The sequence below is a fragment of the Salvelinus alpinus genome, chromosome 28 (assembly GCF_045679555.1).
Source record: "Salvelinus alpinus chromosome 28, SLU_Salpinus.1, whole genome shotgun sequence".
In the NCBI taxonomy this organism is placed as follows: domain Eukaryota; kingdom Metazoa; phylum Chordata; class Actinopteri; order Salmoniformes; family Salmonidae; genus Salvelinus; species Salvelinus alpinus.
Window position 1 is genome coordinate 32149180 of NC_092113.1, and position 21997 is coordinate 32171176.

The window sequence follows — 21997 nt, forward strand, 5'->3', positions numbered from 1 at the left end:
TGGGAAGTCCCTTCTCTGTCTGATTCCTGGTAGACACCCACCTCTCTTGACTCTGTCAGCCACCTACTTGTTACATTTTGACACAAAAACATCATCATAATCTGTGGCTTGGAGCTAGGATCTGACTTTATAATATGACTTTTTAAAACTTCTGCCATGTTCTTTTATGTGTACTATTAGAAGTACACTGAGTGTATAAAACATTAGGAACACCTTCATAATTTTGAGTTGCCCTCAGAACAGCCTCACTTCGTTGGGGCATGGACTCTACAAGGCGTCGAAAGCATTCCACAAGGCCCATGTTGACTCCAATGCTTCCCACAGTTGTGTCAATGTTGCTGGATGTCCTTTGGGTGGTGGACCATTCTTGATACACATGGAAAACTGTTGAGTGTGAAAAACCCAGCAGGGTTGCAGTTCTTAACATATTCAAACCGGTGCGCCTGGCACCTACTACTACACCCTCGTTCAAAGGCACTTCAATCTTCTGTCTTGCCCATTCACCCTCTGAATGGCACACATACACAATCCATGTCTCAATTGTCTCAAGCCTTATTAAACATCCTTCTTTAACTTGTCTCCTCCCCTTAATCTACACACTAATTGAAGTCGATTTAAGAAGTGACATCAATAAGGAATCATAGCTTTTACCTGGATTCACCTGCAGTCTATGTCATGGAAAGAGCAGGTGTTCCTAATATTTTGTACACTCAGTGTATGTTCCTTGTGATTTACAAATATGACTGGTTTCTTGTTTCTTTAATCAACGTTTAGGAAATATGAACCCCACCTTTATAAATCGATTTTGTAGAATTCCCCTTTCATGTTGTTTTTTGGATAAACATTCATGTTGCATGTCGTTACTATGCATACAGATTTGGAACATGAGAATACCACACCAGCACTTGGACGACCGCTATATGTACATTACTGCACAGAAGTAAAACTACTCCACCAAGCTCATCAAATAATTGAGAAGGGTTCAATTGGTTTATTGCCAATTACCAATTCCTGGATATGTATAGATAAGTCTAGTAAAATGTCCACCGTGCTAGTGTTATTCATTAGACAGGTTAGGCTTGTCTTTATGCATACAGAATGTGTTAGATTGGGGCAGTGGTGGGGAGAGTTTTGTAAGTCACGCTCCTCTCCATTCTCCCCCTGCTCCTCTCTCTCCCTCAGTGGTTGCTCTGCCAGATATAAGAACAATGTAGCCTTTCTTACCTGGTGGAGGTGTACATTCCATCCCTACTAAACTAAGTCTCAATCCAGCCTGTCTGCAACTCACCCCCGTCCCCCACTTGCACAGGGCCCTCGCTAACAGCAATCAATACCAGGGTGGTTTAACTCCAGGTGCTCCAGATCACACTCCACAAACCTCTCCTTTCAGAGGACTTCTGAGGGAAGCTTTCTTATAGGCCTTTCGTACGAAGCGGACTTGCTGACTCGCGATCAGCTAGATTTGTATAAGGATTTGTGCATCATGTTGTGTCATGTCTATGAGTAATAATGGTTAATTAGTCAAAGAATGTAGACAACATGTAGATTAAACAACTATTCATCCTAGCTAAGACTAATTTGCCTTTGTTTTAAAAGGTAACAAGGGGTTGTTTAGGAGTATGTCGTGTCCTTTGTCTGTGGTTTTCTCCTGTGGGGAAAAAGGGATTTTTTGTTGTTGTCAGAGTGCAAGTGTTTTATTAATGATAGAAGCATGCTAAAAACTGTGGTGTGGTTGCTTTACAGGAAAGTTGCTTACATCGAAGGCAGAGACACCCCTTTTCTGCTGGGGACTGTCTATGTAGCAGAGCAGAGAGCTAGAGATTGGCAGAGAGAAACACAGAAAGAGAGAGAGAGAGAGAGAGAGAGAGAGAGAGAGAGAGAGAGAGAGAGATAGAAAGAGTGAAAGCACATGCACTCCCTATAATGGTCGGTTAAAAGTGGACACGTTCACCTTCGTCCTCACAAAAGTGAATATAAAGTCATTTTAATCTTCTCTACCAGGATTATTATGTTTCTACTGTGTCATTCTGAAGAGTTTTGTCTCCCGAACACGTGTTGAAGACTCAGAGACATGTTGCTCAGGTATGTTCTTTCTCCAGCTTTTTTTCATTGCCAGATAATGCTACTTCTTTCATGTTTTAAATATACCCTGTTTTTCCTTTTTCATACATTCATTATTACCTTGTCACTGTGCAAAACAGGTTCTCAAAAATATTAGAAGCAATTGATAGCTGGTTATTCAACAAACATAATCCCATTGACAACATACAACTGACAATCAATTGCCACTAAATTCAAAAATAGTCACAAGCATATATTAAAAACATTATGCAAATGCCCAAGATGAAGAACAAGCATATATTTATAATCAAACTGTCATCTTAGTAGCCTATATATTGAGTAGAAAGTAGTTAGGCCAGATAACTTTTTTAGCCATTAATTTATCTCCAGTTAGTAAATTACCTATTCACTGTTACTATTCAAGCCTTATTTGTCCTCTTCAGGAATTAGTGTCATGGTTACTTACTGACCATTTCTAAGAGATTACTCTTCAGAACTACACATTGCATCCTTTTCTCTTGTCCACAGTACTCTATCTGGGTTAGCATTGCTGCCCTTGCGCCTAATAATGTGAGTAAAAAATGTATGCTGAGTAGTAGGATTGTGATGTATAGCCCACCACCTTCTCACTCTGAGCTGCTTTTTGCGTTAATGCAACACCTGATGTAAGATCTGTAAGACCTGGTTGATAGCCAGGCCAGGCGACTTTATCTGTCCCCTCAGTACTAGAGGAAACAGCCTTCACCACAAACATAACAGTGGTTATGGCAGGATATGAGTTACAAGCCCATCTATGTTGTTTATGCTATGCATGGGAACCTGTAGCTACAGATCACAGAGTACAAATACAAAGATGGATGACCATGTAGTGATTTGATGAATTAGGTGACTGGGTATTTACTGGGATAATGTCACATTTTTGCAATAGTGTTCAGGTGAGAGCCATCACCTCCTAGTTGTGTGAGAGTGACATGCGAATGTGTGAGCCAAAGTGATGAATCAAGTTTTCTCCTCTGAAGCAGCAATGTATCCTGTTGTAAATTATATACTTTATCACTAAGATCTTTAAAATCAGGAAAACTTGGCATATACAGATTGCTTGAAAATATTTTGTGTTGCCGGGGAGATGAGAATTTTAAAAAAATAAACTAAAGTAAATAAACAATTGTGGTAATGGAAGATGGAATGGTCATCATTGTGCTGTTGCAGAGGATTCCTGCTCTGTTCCTGAGTATAAATAAGTTGCTTGAATGATGTTGAGTTCCAAACAAAGCCAGTGAGGAATGCCAGTAAATGCTGGATGATGCATAACTTTGTTTTTGCCTGTCCATTGTTCAAAAGTTAGACTATGATCTCTCATCATCCAAAGTATCCTAGTCAGTATCTATAGTGCCAACTACAATACATAAAACGAAATATGAAATTCATGTGTGGTACAATGACTATAAAAACCAGCACAATGTGCTGTCTGCTACTCTCAAATGAGCACTTATTAATGGGAATGTCCCCGATGTATGTCCACTATCATCATTACTGATCCAGAGCATCTAAAGAGGGATAAAATACGTTATTAAGTCCTATAAAGCATTTTAAAGATTAAACCATTTATAAAGGTTATCAAGCCCTCCCTGACTTTCAATTTACACTAAGAAGCATAGGCCCGACTGCATAGGCCCCAGCCCCAGCTTACTGCTGCAGAGGGAGCACTGTGCTGTCTCCCAGCAGATTGTCTTATCAGTGACTGACATAGTAGCACCACAGCTCAGCTGATAGGAGGGATCCAGCCCAACGGAACTCTGTGTGCCTGGTCGTCGCATGTCCCAAACAGTTCAACACTCATCTAGTACATGTAGCCATCTCTAGTGGGTCTACCTTTATGGTATGTGCATCTTTCTGCAGTATGAAATGAGGTGCGTGTTCAGTTTACAGAGGTGATAAATACACCAGGTTCTCTTCAAGGATTGTAACATGTAGTGTTTTTCTTAGATGAGGTGAGACTTCTAGTGTTTTCCTTTGTGTGTTAGCATCTACGTATTGAATCAATAGAGAGGAGTTCAGCATGTAATCAGTGTATTCTGATGGCTAAATAAAAATGAAAAAAGCTGATAATCGTTGTTTCTGTCTGTCTGTTCCAGGAGGGTTCCCTGCAACCACAGCCTGTCCTGAATGTGTGCAGCAGCCAACTATATACTCCCACTGAGGAGACAAAGTGAGGTGGGTGACATCATGTAATGAAATAGACCGTTGAGACAACGTTGTGTGGTGGTTGTGTATTTGCTGGGCATCGATTTCTTTCCTGTGAAAAAGGGTTATGTTTTATTCATTAAAACACACACACCTACATATGATTGTGACCAATTGTGTTCAACTATTTGAAGAAGCAAGTACCAGAAAGTATCTATCATGACATTTTTCATATTGTAAGTATAAATACTGTCAAAATAGGGTTGTAAAATAAAGCATAAAAATGCCATAACTCAAAGATATCTAAGATTTGCAGCTTTTACCAATTCATTCTCCAGGGCTTGGCGAATCCGGGCAGGCTGTGTGGGGGGGTGTCGATGCCCGCCCATGCCCCTGGAGCCCGGTCACGTGGAGCACCCCACGACCCAGAGATGGACCTAGCCTGGCAGGAACTGATGGCCATCACAGAGCTTCAGGTAGGAGGATGAGTATTCAATAGCCTGATAATTATGTAACCATATAGCTGAAATGTGATTTGAGTTTGAGTGAAAGCCTCTCTCTTCTGCCTACATCAGCTGGTCATGTAGCCATAGCGATATGGAAAACTATAGCTATTGTTTTTAATGATATCCTTACTGTGTGAGATGCAATTTCATACTGTTGGCCTCTCTTAGCAAAACACTCCCATGGCAGTGAATTAGGCAACCACAAACAGACAGAAAAGAGAAAATGACACAATCTTGCAAACCAACCACAGTAGTGTCAAGTTTATGTATACACATTTAATCTAAGGAAATGCTGTGTATTCCCACTTAAAAAGTAACACACACTCGACAATGGGCCAATTGAGTTATGGCAGGATGAAGAGACAGGGAGTGGGGGCAAGCACAGCACTGTACATCGCAAGCAGCCCCTTGCACAGCACAATGACCACCTGTTTCCACATGAAACTTGATAACACACCTAAGAGAGACTTGCATGGGCAGCATGAGCTATGGGTGTATACTAAGGTGGAGGTAAACTGTGTGCTATGGGTGTATACCAAGGTGGAGGTAAACTGTGTGCTATGGGTGTATACCAAGGTGGAGGTGAACTGTGTGCTATGGGTGTATACCAAGGTGGAGGTAAACTGTGTGCTATGGGTGTATACCAAGGTGGAGGTAAACTGTGTGCTATGGGTGTATACCAAGGTGGAGGTAAACTGTGTGCTATGGGTGTATACCAAGGTGGAGGTGAACTGTGAGCTATGGGTGTATACCAAGGTGGAGGTGAACTGTGTGCTATGGGTGTATACCAAGGTGGAGGTGAACTGTGAGCTATGGGTGTATACCAAGGTGGAGGTGAACTGTGAGCTATGGGTGCATACCAAGGTGGGGGTGAACTGTGTGCTATGGGTGTATACCAAGGTGGAGGTAAACTGTGTGCTATGGGTGCATACCAAGGTGGGGGTAAACTGTGTGCTATGGGTGTATACCAAGGTGGGGGTGAACTGTGTGCTATGGGTGCATACCAAGGTGGGGGGGGAACTGTGTGCTATGGGTGTATACCAAGGTGGAGGTAAACTGTGTGCTATGGGTGTATACCAAGGTGGAGGTAAACTGTGTGCTATGGGTGTATACCAAGGTGGAGGTAAACTGTGTGCTATGGGTGTATACCAAGGTGGAGGTGAACTGTGAGCTATGGGTGTATACCAAGGTGGAGGTGAACTGTGTGCTATGGGTGTATACCAAGGTGGAGGTGAACTGTGAGCTATGGGTGTATACCAAGGTGGAGGTGAACTGTGAGCTATGGGTGCATACCAAGGTGGGGGTGAACTGTGTGCTATGGGTGTATACCAAGGTGGAGGTAAACTGTGTGCTATGGGTGCATACCAAGGTGGGGGTAAACTGTGTGCTATGGGTGTATACCAAGGTGGGGGTGAACTGTGTGCTATGGGTGCATACCAAGGTGGGGGGGGAACTGTGTGCTATGGGTGTATACCAAGGTGGGGGTGAACTGTGTGCTATGGGTGCATACCAAGGTGGAGGTGAACTGTGTGCTATGGGTGCATACCAAGGTGGGGGGGGAACTGTGTGCTATGGGTGTATACCAAGGTGGGGGTGAACTGTGTGCTATGGGTGCATACCAAGGTGGGGGGGGAACTGTGTGCTATGTGCAGCAGGTGACTTATAGGTAAGATAGCCTGACCCCTCACTTCCTTTTCAAGCCTCCCCCCCCCCCCCCCCCACACACTGCTTTAGGAGTTTCATTTCTCACACTCATTCCCCATAGACGATTTATTCATTCTCCTATGAAATGGTATTTTGCATGTTCACAAATACACATAGCAATTTAAACCTCAGTGATAAACGTGTTGAAATGTTTTGTTTTATACATAGAGTAATGATAAACTGTAATGATAAGACAAAGCATCAACTAATGATTCTTACTTTGTTTTTCATTTTAGGAGTTTGAGGTCCCCCATGATGGCCCATATGAAACTATTCAGTACCATCCCACAGAGCCACCTATATCTCTGGGAGGTTATAGCATGGCTCAGTCTCATACACAGCCTCTCCCCTGTTGTGTCGAGACAAACCGTGATGTTGCATATGAGGGAACCTACTCTGAAGTAATGCCAGCCTGCCAGCATCAGGCTACCAGTGAATTAACTGAGGCACTGTACAGACATTCTGGAACTCATTCTGGAGCCCAGCTGAATCCCAGAGTTCTGAACCCTCTGCCACCACCGCAGATGAATTTTCTAGAACATATGAGTCTGATGAGTGTCGGTGGTGAGGGGTCTGTTGGAAAAGACAATGCTGGCCTCTCTCAGGGTTCGAGTCGACACATGCTAGGGACTGATCACAGGCAGGGCAAACACCAACCATGCACTGTGGATGATCTGGAGTCTGACTCGGGCCTATCGCTGGGGTCTAGCCCACCGCTGGCCTCACCGGATGATGTCATGACCGGTGTACCTGCTTGTTCAAGCACAGAGGTTGGTCTGAACTATAGTCACAGGGGGATGGAGAGTATGGGTGAGCAAGGTAGGAGAGCTAGCCTCCTTTACTCCTTGGATTATCAGCAGCATCCTACCCAGTCCTACCCCTACTCAGGGCCGCACCCCTCTTACTTCCCTGTAACACAACCATCCCAAATGCAACCACAGCCTCACTTCCTGCCTCCCATGTCAATGAAACATCAACAGGGTTTACCGAGTGCATTGAATGACTTGCACCTTAACAGCTCTGTCAGCATAGGGAGCTCTTCTCAAGCGTTTTATGTAAAACCCAGAGGCAACCCTCCTCCTGTCCCTCTGAGCCGGGACGAACGCAGAGCTCACGCCCTCAAGATCCCTTTCCCTCTGGAGAAGATCATCAACCTACCCGTGGACGACTTTAACGAGCTCCTGACCAAGTACACGCTCACGGACGCCCAGCTCGCCCTCGTCAGAGACATCCGCCGGCGGGGGAAGAACAAGGTGGCGGCTCAGAACTGCAGGAAGAGGAAGCTGGAGAATATAGTTTACCTGGAGGGAGAGCTGGGTCAGCTGCAGGCCCAGAGGGATCACCTGGCCAGAGAGAGAATGGAGTTCCAACACAACCTAGCTATTGTTAAACACCGCCTCACAGACTTGTATGCGGAAGTGTTCTCTCAGCTCCGGGATGAGGATGGACATCCCTACTCTATAGAGGACTACTCTCTACAGCAGACCCCTGATGGGAACGTATACCTGGTGCCACGTACTGACGTGTTGGATGGAGAATAATGTAAAGATGAAATCTATTGTATACTGCCTCACTGTTTATATACCATTATGAAATGTTGATACATCTACAGTACAGTAAGAGCCATTAAGTATAATGAACAAAAATATAAAACGCAACAACTTCAAATAGTTACAGTTCATATAAGTTATTGAAGTAAATCAGTTAGGCCCTAATCTATGGATTTCACGACTGGGAATAGATAGGCATCTGTATGTCACAAATACCTTTAAAAAAATAAAAAAAAATGTGCCTTAGTATCTCACCACGGTATCACTGTGCATTCAAACCGCCATCTATAAAATGCAATTGTGTTCATTGTCCTTAGCTTATGCCTGCCCATAACCCCACTATGGTGCACTCTGTTGACATCAGCAAACCACTCGCCCACACACGTTGTCTTGAGGCAGGTTGGGCGTACTTCCAAATTCTCCAAAACGACATTGGATGCAGTTTATGGTAGAGAAATTAGCATGGTGGACATTCCTGCCTTCAGCATGCCAATTGCACTCTCCTTCAAAACTTGTGGCATTGTGTTGTGTTTCAAAACTGCACACTTGAGTGGCTTTCTTTTGTCCCCCGTCAGGTGCACCTGTGTAATGATCATGCTGTTTAATCAGCTTCTTGATATGCAACACCTGAGTTGGAAGGATTATCTTGGCAGAGTAATGCTCACTAACAGGGATATAAACAAATGTGCACAAAATGAGAAATAATATTTTTGTGCATTTTATTTCAGCTCATTAACATAGATGTTGGTCCCATGTTTAATGTTGAAAGTGTATGCCAGCTACAAGTCATTTTAGATACTGTGCTCATATGTACAATCGAGTCAATAGTTACAAGTGAAGTCATATGCCTATGCTTGTTCTGGATACATTTTATTCAATGTTGTAAGACTACAGTGCCTTCAGAAAGTATTTATACCCCTTATTTATTGAAAAATGATTTCAAATTTTACGCAAGTATTCACACCTGAGTCAAAAGCTGATTTAAGTCCAAACTAGGCCACTCACATTCAATGTAGTCTTGGTAAGCAACTCGTGTATATTTGGCTGGGTTTGAGGTTATTGTCCTGCTGAAAGGTGAGTTTGCCTCTTAGGGTCTGATGGAAAGCAGACTGAACCAGATTTCCTTTAGGCTTTTGCCTGTACTCAATTTCATTTAACAAAAAATAATCTCCATTGTCCTTGCGGATGACAACACCCATAACATGATGCAGCCACAACCACCGTACTTAGTGATGTGTTGAATTTGCCCCAAGCATAACACTTTGTATTCAGGGCATAGGTTATATCTTGCCAACCGGATGTATGGTTTGAATATTTGTTCTGTACAGGCTTCCTTTTCACTCATTTAGGTTAGCATTGTGGAGTATCAATGTTGATCCAGCCTCAGTGTTCTCCCATCAGCCATTAAAACGGTTTTAAAGTCACCATTGGCCGCCATCTCCAGCAACAGCGTTTTGAAAGACACCTGTATCTTTGTAGTGTAATTTATAACGTCACCATGTGCAAAGGGACATTCAATAACTCCCTGGTCTTGATGTTTGAAATGCACTGCTCAACCTCAGATAATTGTTTGTGGGGTACAGAGATGAGGTAGCCATTCAAAAATCATATTAAACACTTATTGCACAGAGTCCATGCAACAACCTAAGCAAATTTACTCTGCAAAATAGTTACTCCCCATAAGTGGTCGACAGCTTTAAATTTGTATACATTTTTAAAAACAAATCCACTGACATGGGCTATTGGTAGGACAGCGACGAAGTTGCAATTTATTCCATGAAAGTTCAGGCTGTAACACAAGGTTGATAAAGTCAAGCGGTGTGCAAACTTCCTGAAAGTGTGTTTTCATTCAATCAAGACATACATTTGGGAAAATTCTATTATGTCCCTGCATGAATTCTATTAGAGGATGAAAATTGTTAACCATCTATGCGGCTGTTTAATCATAGTATTTAGCAAATGAAAGGACCAAAATGGAAGATATTTATGTAAAAATATTTTATTGGCAAAACTGATGCGGGTAAAAAAAACGAGTAAAATCCTGCACAGCAGTAACAAAAAATGACCATTGCATTTCTCCAGGCACCCTAAAACAGAAGACAAAAATCACGACAGCCTTAGAGACGAGGCTTCAGATATTCTCCCACAATACAAGACAAAAAAATATGAATATTCCCAACGGTCACTGTCTCTTACCTTGTGCAATGTTACTGTGTTCAACTCATCATGCTTTCAGTAGCAGTCCTTCAAAAGCAGTCAGTTTCCTAGGAAGTATCAGAAGAAAAGGAGACTGAAACAATGTAACACTGAAAGGCATTAGTCTGTTACCATTTCATAGTTTGACTGCAAACATAAGCATGCATTACAAGTAATGTAGCATATCTTTACGATTTGTGCCAAAGGTCAATGCCCCTTGTATTACCAGATGAACAGGGGGCAGTGATTTGTAATAAAACATCTCTGCACATCCAAATAAACTGTACATGGTCATGAATGCTATACTATTCATGTCTACATATACTACAAGAGTTTGCGCGTACTAACTACAGAACATGTTATTTAAACTAACAGTAGTTGGAAAAGTCTCCTTACCCACAGACAGCATTTAAGCCATTTGGTAGCGGCTGCCTGCTAGTCTCATGCCTTCTTGCTACTCACTCTCCCCTGCTTCACACTGCTCCTGTCAGGCGATGGGCTGTTTACTATGACTCGCCCTCAGCTCAGCTGGCTTCCATGGCTGGCTAGCCTCAAGACTGCATCATGTAAGCTAGCCTTTGCTGGCAGGTGTGCTGTATGACAGGCGAGTGATCTAGCCAGCCAACTCAAATCCCCGGTGCAGTTCTCAAAGAGATCATGAACTGTTGACTGAGTATTATACTACCATAACTTAATCCATTGTGACCGTGTTCAGCAATGACTTCAAAACTATGGTATCACTTTGTCAAACCTTCCTTTGATTGATGTGCTGGATACTTGTTAGTTTCTACATTCTGTAGTATGTGCATTGGAAGAGACTAAGGACGTCCCACGCAAGAAAGGAATAAAACATGGGGCCAGGCAAGTCTCCATTGACAAGTGGTACTTTTCTTCAAGTCATTGACCTAATCCATCAGGCGTGTATTTGTTCTAATGCATTAAAACACCCTTCCCCTCAATCCCCTAAAAGACACTAACAAGACTGAACGACAGTTTAAAAAAAACTGAAAGGTGGTTTATTTCAACTTGATTGGTTGCAGTTACACAAAAATAAAAACGACTCAAAGAAAAACTACATAAAACCTCATTGGAATGCTTGCTTTCCAGAAACATCAAATAATCCTGTTTGACAACACAGAAAAACGAATGAAGCCCCTCCATGATTTCTCTATTGTACACATCTCTTCTTGTAGCAGATGTAACCTGCCACATCTGTTTGGCTGAGCAGATCTAGGTTGTAAACCTGCAGCTGCCCTGTCACTTGTCTCGCTCTCCTCTCCTAAGTACTGAGTCCTGTTGAACAATATGGAACAACATTAAGTTAAACTGTGCACTGACTGTTGGAATGACCAGAACCTACTACATGAGATCGAGCCAGCATTCTTAACACTTGGATGAAGAGCTAAAAACACAACTACAAGGACTCTATGTATCAAAGTGTAAAAGAATGGATCCCCTAGTTTCAGAACACTACATATTTAACAAATCCTAGAATATGCGTAAGTCTCATCTACACACGTTATGTTTCAAACAGTCACATTTACAAACATACCTTCTGAACACTTAGAATCGTCGTCCACCGGAGCCCCCGCCATATCCACCACCGCCGCCACCCCCACCTGAGCTACCTCCATAACCACCTGAAAAGCAAGAAACATACGAAAGGTCAAAGGTTCAGAAAGAGCCTCTGGCAACTTATAAAAGTACAAATTGCGGTGTTAATTTACAGTCAACTGCTTTGACAAACTAAACATTCCAATCACATACTAATCTAGATTCTGTGACGAAGTGCCAAACCAACACATGTTAACTGGTTGCTTAGCACTGGCTGAGCAGTTAATAGCCTGACGTGTGCCACCTACCACCATATGGGCCACTGTTCCTGCCACCGCCACTACCCCCGCCGCTGCCACCCCCGCCGCTGCCGCCGCTGCTGCCACCCCCGCCGCTGCCACCACCAAAGTTGTTACCCTTCATCGGGCCGTAGTTGGAAGCCTGGTTGTTGTAGCTGCCAAAGTCATTGTAGCCATTTCCGCCACCATTGCCGCCACCACCACCGCCGAAGTTACCTGCACACATTTAAAAAAAAGTCACATTACTTAATGAAGATTCGTCTGGCCATTTTACACAGGCTCAAGGATAATCCCAATCATTTGTGTACAGCTCGGATAGAGTATTTCATGCATCACTTTAATCAAGTCAGCTATGACCGAGTTCTCATACTACTTCTTATTTAGTAGGCCATTTCGGTTTCTGGCCCAACACTCTTAACCGCTAGGCTACCTGCCTACGCCTCTAAGGTTTTGTATGTGAAATCCCAGGTTTAATATGATAACATTTTATGCTTACTACATGCCATTTAGAAGGGAAGTATAGGTAGTCAAATACTTTAACCAAACAGAATGTAGTGTGAGAATTTGATCACAGCCTATGAAGCCATCCACTTACCAGCAACTGGTGCTGCCTCTTGTGGTGAAGCCATGGACTTACCGCCGCCAAAGTTTCCGCCGTTGCCATTGTTATAGTCGTTATAACCATTTCCTCCACCGTAGCCACCACCCTGTCCTCCGCCATAACCTCCTTGTCCTCCACCATAGCCACGGTTACCACCACCATAACCCCCGGGCCCTCCTCCATAGCCACCTATAGAAAGGAAGGTTCCTGTCTAAATACACTGCCAGCAACAAGCGAACACACAATAGTTATACATGGAACCCTGTGGGTTTGATTTCACTGGGGGGGGGTGTAAGAGAAATGTATGCACTTTACTGTAAGTCGCTGTGGATAAGAGTATCTGCTAAACGACTAAAATGTAGATGGACCAGTCTGTTGCTGTGTGTCTCATGTTATAGCGCTTCCTGCTGTCAAGACTTGTGTAGTTTACGTACTACTATTACTCCAGGCTATTTGTCCAACAGAGAAGGCAAATCTTACCATCGCCTCCCCCATAACCATTGTTGTAACCACCATCTCCACCTCCATATCCACCCCCTCTGCCTCCTGAAACAGACGAGTCAGCATCACCTAAAGTATATTGAAACAATCACAAGTGGTTAAGTACACAGGTTCAAGCAGAGATTGAGTGGTTCAGGACCACCACATACCCCGGCCACTGAAGTATCCATCATCACAGCCAAAGTCATTACCTCCGTATCCCCCACCTCTGCCATAGTTGCCACCGCCGCCGCCACCACCACCACCACGGCCTGGGAAGAACATTATAAGCCATTAGTACCAGACCAACCTCAGGAATAATTAAAGATTAAACCACTTGCCATGAAGAAGTCATGGACTTACCACCCCTCATACCCATTCCTGTAGTCTGCATCTCCTGTCTGGACAACGCTTTCCTCACTTCGCAATTGTGACCGTTCAGTGTGTGGTACTTCTGAACTGGGGATAGAAAATTGCCTTAAATTACAGCAGAACACAAACGCCAGTGACTTTAATTCTAAAGAAAGACATTCAGACCACTACTTACTAACAATCCTGTCCACTGCATCATGGTCATCAAACGTGACAAAGGCGAAGCCCCTCTTCTTGCCACTGTTGCGGTCAGTCATAATGTCAATTACTTCAATCTTGCCAAACTGCTCAAAGTAGTCTCGCAGGTGGGAGTCTTCTGTGTCTTCCTTGATACCCCCAACAAATATTTTTTTCACTGTGACGTGAGCACCTGGTCGGCTGGAGTCCTCTCTGGACACCGCCCTCTTTGGCTCTACAAGCCTACCATCAACCTTGTGGGGACGTGCTTCCATGGCGGCGTCAACCTCATTCACACCAGCATAGGTGACAAATCCAAACCCCCTGGAGCGCTTGTTGGCTGGATCTCTCATTACCTGTTGGTAATATTGAGTGTAATGCAAAAATATTAAAAACCTACACCGACGTTCAAAGTAAGTTAACTAATCAAACCCTGACTGACAATGGAAACCCATTCCGTAATACTGCAGCCAACTAGGTATAAAGGTTTCAAATGTGTACATAAATACTCACCACACAATCTGTAAGAGATCCCCATTGTTCGAAGTGTGCTCGCAAACTCTCATCCGTGGTTTCGAAACTCAGACCTCCGATGAACAGCTTGCGGAGCTGCTCGGGTTCACGTGGGGCCTGGACATAAAGGGAGAACGCATTTAGAACGAAAGAAGCAGATACAAATGAGAGCGAGCGCTACATTGTAGCAAACTATGCCAACCATTTTGACATATTCCTGAAGTTACATGAAACAAGTTGAGAAGATCAAACAATAACATATTTGATGTCGTCGGCACGGTGTAGTAAAATAAAGGCCTTGGCCACGGATAGTGGGGGTCGACTGCGGCTCCATATTGTACATTCGGCAAGTGTAAACCAAATAAAGCGATTTTTAAAATCGGGAAATGTGAACAAACTATCGATTAATATTATAGTAAAACTGTAGTGTAAACTATAAAGGATACATTTAACGTCCGTTTCAAATGGCTAAACAAAACGCAAGAACAATCAACGCCATGAGGCCTGTAGCTAAGATGGCGGCATCCCCACAATTATAGCTGCAATAGACGCTCGTGAAGGGAAAGCCATTTTGACTAGATTGGTCAACGTGCACGTTATATTAAACACTAAACGTATATATCACAAAATTGCCGGTAGATATTAATTAGACAAACTTACCTCCTTCGACATTGTGGCTGGTAGTTTCCGATCCCTTGTTCCTTATTCGAGGACAGAAATTCTGCGACAGAGAGACGACCGTGCCTGGACAGAAAATAGTATAATAAATAGGGACGGATACGTCTCTTGGATTCAGCAATTGGTTAGCTGTTCCCGCTGAATTATAGTTTTCCTCTTCCGCTGCTACTCCGATTGGGTACTTCACAGTCAGTTATCAGCAATATCCAATAATAAAACGACACCAGCCGGGGATGGGCGTGAGTTTACGTTTATATTGTTTTAATGTGTACGTCAAAATTACGTCACTTCAATTGTATTGAATTTTATGTTCTGACAAGTCTGTATAAATAAACATAATATAGCATTTGATAAAGCTTGCCAAATGATACTGAAATGTCTGCATATTTCTTTAGTGGACATCTCTAGCCACAACATTTACTTATTAAATCACAGTTATTTGGTTTGACGCCGACGGTTTCGTGGGCGTGCACGGTCTGCTATTGTGCTTTTGGCGCGCAAGCAAGTCGTGTGGGGAGGGGGAACAAAAAGCCCAGAAAAAGCATCCAGCCAACTGCTGAAGCTAACCAACCGTGTGGTGGAAGAAAGCAATTTGGGTTTCCAATAAATTCATCCGAATTACAAAAGTGAGTAAAAACATGAAGCTATATCTTAGCTAGTTAAAAAAGCAGAAAGTCTTGATGATAACGTTTGCGAAATTGCTTAGTTAGCTAACATTATCTAGTTACGTTGGTAGTGAACAGTTAGCTAGCTGGTTGGGACAAACATGTTAGCTAACGTTTGTGTAACTACACGCTTACGACTATTTAGATTTGAGTGCCCCTGTGCATCGTTTTCTAACAAACGGCAATGAATTAAAACCGCATTTGGCTAACTAACTAATTATTTTACCCCTATTTGGAGGAAATTGCTTTGTGTTGTATCAAATGAGTCAAATATACGCATGCCGGCTAATTTAGCGGTGTTGGCTGACTGAGTAAACGTTAGCCTAGCCTACTTTATAATTCAAGTGATTCCTTTTAAACGGACAATCAGCTGTCGGGACATGGTTGAGAAATAATCAATTTAAGCCAGGGTTTAACCTAGATGACTCTCGACAAGTTAACTAGTTTATCGGCTTTATCATTTTGATGACTTCAGAGTGTGCGTAGTTAGCTAGCTATGGACCGCAGACCAATGTGTAAGTTAACTTTATTGCACACATTTCTAAACTTGTTTCGACGTTTGCTAGGTTCTCAAAAGTTGGGACGTGCCACTTAACTCACCTGAGGTACTGTAACCTAGCTAGCCATGGGAAAGAAGACTCGTGAAAATGATGATGGTGCCTCAGGCTCATCTTCAGAAGAGGAAGAATTTATTGTGGAGAAGGTGCTGGACAGGAGGACGGTGAAGGGCCGAGTTGAATTCTTCCTGAAGTGGAAAGGCTATTCAGAGTAAGTATGTTCCTCATGTGATTGTGATGCAATGTTACTTTGACATGTTTTCAATTTGAATATACTTCTTGTAGCAGTAGCTAGCTCATTTCTACCTTTAGCCATCCATATTTTTGTTGTATTTGTCATGCCTTCCAGTATGTTTCAAAACGAATCTAAAATGTTACCTGCGTGTTTTGCTGACTAAACTCCACGGTGAAGGAAAATTCTGATAAACTCCACCAACAGAGTTGAGCAGAGACCAGGCTCTGTGGAATTCAGCCCAGACTACATCGATTCACCCAAGGTCAATACTTCCAACAATTTTTAATTATGAAATGCTTACCATGTACCTACGTTTGTCCTCTGTAGTTGTGTGCCTTTGTTTGCTGAAATCCATACTTTTTAAATAATATGTAATCAAATACAAACACTGACCTTTTCCTTGTTGAAATTCAATTGGCACATGAACATTTTCATAGCGTTACCATCCTAGAGCAACAGCAATGAGCAAACTGTCAGTGGTTGTATCTGATGAACGTTTATTGAAACATTTTGGATTTCAGCAAACAAAGGCACTCAACTACAGAAGACAAACATTGGTACAAGATAAACGTTTTATAATATATATTTTTTTTTATACCTTGGGAAAATCAAGGTATTCTGAGCTGAAAATCCTCAAAGCCTCGTCTGTTTAACTCGTTGGTCGAGTTAATCAGACACTTACGTCACAGTTGAGTTTAGTCAGTTACTGTGTCTAATGTTCAACTCTGACTCCTACACATGGAGGGTAAATATTCTTTGGAGACTCGTAAAATGACCAATGCAGTTTTTTCCCCCTCTTCCTTCCATAATGTGGCTTAGGTAGTGGGCTTCGTGTCCATTAGCGCAGCTGCCGACCGAACATTTGAGGCCCTCCTTATGGCTGCAGAGACAATGTAGTTTAAAAAAAGTTAATTTACTGCAATTCTACACATTTTGCCATGGCTTATGCTGAGTGACACCAATATGACAATCAAGAGACCCCATACCATGACAAAAATACTCCTGAATGCATACTTTTTCGATTTTCCCTGATTGTCTTTATTTTGGTGATTGTTAGTTCTCAGATCTGTATTAAAAATAAATAGGGCCATTCTTTTCAATGCTTTAGTTTTTTTCCCGCTGAATTATTTTAAACTGTTGGGACATTAGTGTGTATACATCCTGTCAAATGTCAAGCTTGCTTTTACAATGCATGGTTCATTGCAGAAAGCACAACACATGGGAGCCAGAGAAGAATCTTGGCTGCCCCGAGCTCATTGCTGGGTTCATGAAGACCTACAAGAAGCCTAGCAGCAGTAGTAGTGGTGCAACCCCCAGCAGTGGAGGATCCAAGTCCAGTGCGGGATCATCAGGCCGTAGCAAGGAAGGCAGCAGCAAGAGGAGGAACTCTGATGATGATGATGATGATGAGGAGGGGAGCAGCAACAAGCCCAAGCGGAAAAAAGAGGTGCGTAATCTACCTCATTAATTGGTGTAGATAAACCCGTTTACCCCAAAATTGGTTTATATACCAGGCTAGGTTGTTTACACTAGACAAGATCTAGGTGAATTGACTGCCAGGTGCAAGTCTACGAAACCAATCCTCGTTTACTGAAAGGGGGTGACTTTCATTGCAATTTGTTACCTCCAGCATTTGCAGCCTACTTATAGGTGAGCTGACACTTAACAACTTCTTCAGTGGTGCTGCAGCGTTGGTATTTTAGGCTAGAACAGCAGCTTGATCTTCCTGGGGAACTTCTCATTTGCAAATTTCTAACCAACTGAAGAGCTCATTTTTAAAGTGAAATGGTAAGCAACGCCCTCTTGATCAACTTTCACTGGAATTACAAACACTTTGTGAAATTAAACTGTTCACCCAGTTTGTGCTTCCCCCCCCGTGCCAAAGTTTCACTTGTAATGTACAACATAAAGGTATTACTCGTCTTTTCTCCAGGATGATGTCCTGATTGCGAGAGGCTTTGAGAGGGGTCTGGTACCGGAGAAGATTATTGGAGCCACAGACTCCTGTGGAGATCTCATGTTCCTCATGAAGTGGTGAGTGTTGAGTACTTAAGCATTGTTGACCTTGTAATCTTTTGTTATTATATTACAACACCATAAGAATTTGTTTTCAAACTGGTGACAAACTGCTTAACTGTAGTGGTTGCTCTACTGTCTTGAAGATAATAGTTTAGGTCTAATAACTTTCTGGTTGTCCTGATTGAGTTTTGCGACAAATTGAGTTGTCGACTAAGCAGTATACTACCAAATCTTGGCTTTAAATCACCATGGCAGCAGGTTTGTAAATAAGGATGTTTTATTTATTATTTCCTTACTCTACAGGAAGGACTCTGACGAGGCAGATCTGGTGCTAGCCAAGGAGGCCAATCACAAGTGCCCGCAGATCGTCATAGCCTTCTATGAGGAGCGCCTCACCTGGCATGAAGATGGGGACAAGAAAGAGAAGGGTGCTGTAAGCATGTGAGCGGGATGTCTTGCCACGGGAACGGTCATTGACCTCTTACCCCCGACTCTGCAGGGACAACCTGGAGACTCCTATAGCCAGCACCAAATCACACCCTATTCCTCCCCCTTGGCCTTAACCCTTTGATGTTAACTTGTTTGAATAGTCTGCATAGGTATAATCAGTAGTGGTAAATATTCCACCATATTGATCTGCAAACATTGAAGGGTTAGGGCAAAATAGAGGGTTGGGGAGGGGTTTGGTACCGACTGACAACCCTCACCCCATTGATAATGACATAACAAAAACCACACAAACCAACAGTGGAGAACACTGCCCACTTTCTCATGATACCTCCCTCCATGCCCCAATGTACAGGCTAATATCCCTGAATAACAAACAGTTCAACCTAGCCATTTTACATAGACACTGAGAAGGATGCAGGAAGACTGGGGTTTTGGATGTGGTGAAACGGGTGCGCTCTCTACTGGGAAGGGCTTGTATTTTTTTTTCTACTTCATGCTTTATTCTCTCACTTTGTACGTTTTGTGCAGTATTTTTTTTCCCGGGATATAATTGTGTCAGGAAGACCGTAGATTCTGTGGTACCCTGTCTAGGTACAGGCAGCCATATTAAGGTGACTTGAAGGTAGTCGTCTTCACTGAGACGTTAAAATGTGCAGTCTATCAAAGCATGGTCCAGGGACCTGTATTCAGTGTTTGACTGCTGATCCAGTATCTGGTCCATATATTCATTGATTTAACAGGGCAACTGATCCTCGATCAGACAATCTGTGGAAACGTTGAATGTGGGCAACGGACATGTTTGTCACTGGGAAGCCGACAGCCTTGCAAGTCTTAAACCTTAGTTAGTTATGCAGTAGAAACAATAGACTTTTATTATCCGATTCCCCTACTAGGTCACCTTGGTAGAAAAACATCTGTTTCTTCTACACTTTTTCTTCAGTAGTTTTAGTTCAACTTTGATGTTCTAAGGTAAATATGGCCCCTTTATGTAAAACTCCTTCCATGGTTTTTCTTTCAAATTTGCTAGTAGTGTGGCTGGATTGTACGTTTTGTTTTAATCATCGTCATGTTAATATTTTAGCTCTTTTGTCCGAATGTTTTCTTTTCTGTAGCTTTACCCTGTCAACTAACTATGTAGCTCTGATTCCATTGCAAAGATCATTAATATTTTAGAGTAGCTGCCAACTTGGAATTTGATTTTTTTTGATTATCCGTTAATCAGTGTCCTCACATCAAGCACAAGTAAGAAAATATTACAGATGAATTAGCCTCTGCGGAGTGACCTAACAATCGGATTTATCAGTTTTCATGGAAATATCCTGTGATCTGACTGGTGACACTCAATGTTAACTCCACCTCCACATTTATTGGATTGGTTGAACAGTGCAGAAAACCTCCCCCTGACAGTTTCTTCCTCTGGTCAAGACCAGTATGTTGGGGCTCTAGTTTCAGGCCATTCCTTTATGCCTGCTACTTTAGGCTACAGATGAACAGAAGGGTCACTTCAAAAGTTGTGCCCGGTGTTTCAAGCCATTGTTATTTGCAAATGTGAATGACCACTTGATTGTTGAGTATATACACACCATTATCACAGTAATGCTGAACTGTAACCATTCTTATGATGAGAGGTTGGACATCCACGTGCTCTGCAGTAATGTGAAACAAAACCAGCATTGATTCGATCAAGGTACGCCACCCTGTGGCTAAATGTCTCAGCCAAAGTGCTCTTGTCAGTGCGCTGTGTGGGAGACTGGAACAAGGCAGACTGTTATTTCATGGGACGCTTGTTGCTTTAATCTAACATTTTAAGATCATGTCAGTACTTTGCATTATATGGTTAAGTGTATTTGTTCCACTTGCTATCATTAAGTTGATTTAAAGGAGTTGTAGAAAGATTTGACCCCTTAGACATTGTTTCCCATATCACATCCACATATGTAGTGACAAACTGTAAGGTCATGTAGTCCCACAAGAGGCAAATATCCCAGTTCATTTGGTGTAGCCTATAAATTGTTGAGTTGATGGACAGAGTCCTGTTCATTGGCTGTTCTCTAGATTTACTCGTACTCGATTTGTTCCCCCTCTTGCGGTGATTTCTTTTTTAGTGAATTCTGAGTTGTCTAGCCACTGTAGTCATAGAAACAACCGTTTTTTGTAAATGACATCCTTCCGTTGAGAAACATCCCTATTCTGGACACGTGTAACAGGGTTGTACATGTTTCATGTCATTAGATTTTTTTTGTGTCCTGAATAAAAACCTGTTCATTTTTATTTTGTCACACCACTCCTTTACTTTCAAAGATTTCATTTGAAGTCAAACATTTTTTTATCGTGTTTTTAAATGTGCAGCATTTGATGTATTTTACAATTTTTAATGCTCTGCAAATTTGTTTTGTCTTGTATTAAATTGTAGTAAACTGTTTTCAACATTTTTAAAGGCCTGGTGATGTTTCTACTAGCTGAGTAACTGCACTAATCATATTATACCAGCAGATGGAGCCACTTGGCATGTTACTATGGCCATGTCAGGAAATGTTTAACCAGAAATGGACCAAATCATTACTGTTTTGCCCATAAATAAATCTCATAGCTCACATTAGAGAGCACTTACTGGATCTTAATTTTTAAGAACGCAATAATTGATATGCTGTGAATAGGTGGTTGATGAATGTGTAGTCTGACTCTTCAAAACTAATTTGAATTAAACAGTACCATGTGGGTGACCGATTGATTAATTAATTCAATTGAATATTCTCTTCCACCTGGGCTGTATGAGGCAGCTTTAGACAATGTACTAACATTAGGAACACCTTCCTAATTGAGTTGCATCCCCCTTTTTTCCCTCAGAACAGCTGCAAATCTTTGGGGTATGTACTTTACAAGGTATTGAAACTGTTTTCCACAGGGATGCTGGTCATGTTGACTCCAATGCTTCTTACAGTTGTCAAGTTGGCTGGATATCCTTTGGATGATGGACCATTCTTGATACACATGGGAAACTGTTGAGCATGGGAAAAACCCAGCAGTGTTGTGGTTTTTGACACAAACTGATGTGTCTGGCACCTACTGTACCCTGTTGAAAGCCACTTAAATATTGCCCATTCACCCTCAATGGAACGCACACACAATCCATGTCTTGAGGCTCAAAAACCCTTTAACCTGTCTTCTCCTCTTCATCTACACCGATTTGAAGTGG

The 21997-nt window shown here is 42.4% G+C and overlaps 3 protein-coding genes across 11 annotated transcripts; 2 read left to right on the plus strand and 1 right to left on the minus strand.

Annotated features, from left to right (window-relative positions):
- Nucleotides 1–1882: 1882 nt before the first annotated feature.
- Nucleotides 1883–14965, plus strand: LOC139557706 (transcription factor NF-E2 45 kDa subunit-like). 6 transcript variants are annotated; one of them, XM_071372816.1, is made up of 5 exons: nucleotides 1883–2082; nucleotides 2590–2631; nucleotides 4197–4275; nucleotides 4584–4721; nucleotides 6692–14965. In XM_071372816.1, exons 3-5 carry the CDS (start codon nucleotides 4228–4230, stop codon nucleotides 7994–7996), a joined length of 1491 nt encoding a protein of 496 aa, XP_071228917.1. In that variant the 5' UTR covers nucleotides 1883–2082; nucleotides 2590–2631; nucleotides 4197–4227; the 3' UTR covers nucleotides 7997–14965. The 6 variants fall into 6 exon arrangements, with proteins under 6 accessions (XP_071228917.1, XP_071228916.1, XP_071228918.1 ...); XM_071372815.1 differs by lacking the exon at nucleotides 2590–2631; XM_071372817.1 differs by lacking the exons at nucleotides 1883–2082; nucleotides 2590–2631 and adding an exon at nucleotides 3903–4052.
- On the minus strand, nucleotides 11195–15046 carry LOC139557709 (heterogeneous nuclear ribonucleoprotein A1-like). 4 transcript variants are annotated; one of them, XM_071372822.1, is made up of 10 exons: nucleotides 14858–15046; nucleotides 14198–14314; nucleotides 13683–14040; nucleotides 13511–13594; nucleotides 13348–13407; nucleotides 13136–13225; nucleotides 12650–12844; nucleotides 12064–12270; nucleotides 11754–11841; nucleotides 11195–11494 (listed from the first exon to the last, which is right to left on the minus strand). In XM_071372822.1, exons 1-9 carry the CDS (start codon nucleotides 14867–14869, stop codon nucleotides 11765–11767), a joined length of 1200 nt encoding a protein of 399 aa, XP_071228923.1. In that variant the 5' UTR covers nucleotides 14870–15046; the 3' UTR covers nucleotides 11195–11494; nucleotides 11754–11764. The 4 variants fall into 4 exon arrangements, with proteins under 4 accessions (XP_071228923.1, XP_071228926.1, XP_071228925.1 ...); XM_071372825.1 differs by having other exon boundaries at nucleotides 12692–12844; nucleotides 14858–14997; XM_071372824.1 differs by having other exon boundaries at nucleotides 12692–12844; nucleotides 13499–13594; nucleotides 14858–14997.
- A 129-nt stretch (nucleotides 15047–15175) lies between these two features.
- LOC139557710 (chromobox protein homolog 5-like) lies at nucleotides 15176–21232 on the plus strand. Its single transcript, XM_071372826.1, has 5 exons — nucleotides 15176–15501; nucleotides 16107–16308; nucleotides 17539–17779; nucleotides 18266–18366; nucleotides 18655–21232. The coding sequence occupies exons 2-5, from the start codon at nucleotides 16166–16168 to the stop codon at nucleotides 18794–18796; spliced, it is 627 nt and encodes a 208-aa protein (XP_071228927.1). The 5' UTR covers nucleotides 15176–15501; nucleotides 16107–16165; the 3' UTR covers nucleotides 18797–21232.
- The last annotated feature ends 765 nt before the right edge of the window (nucleotides 21233–21997 follow it).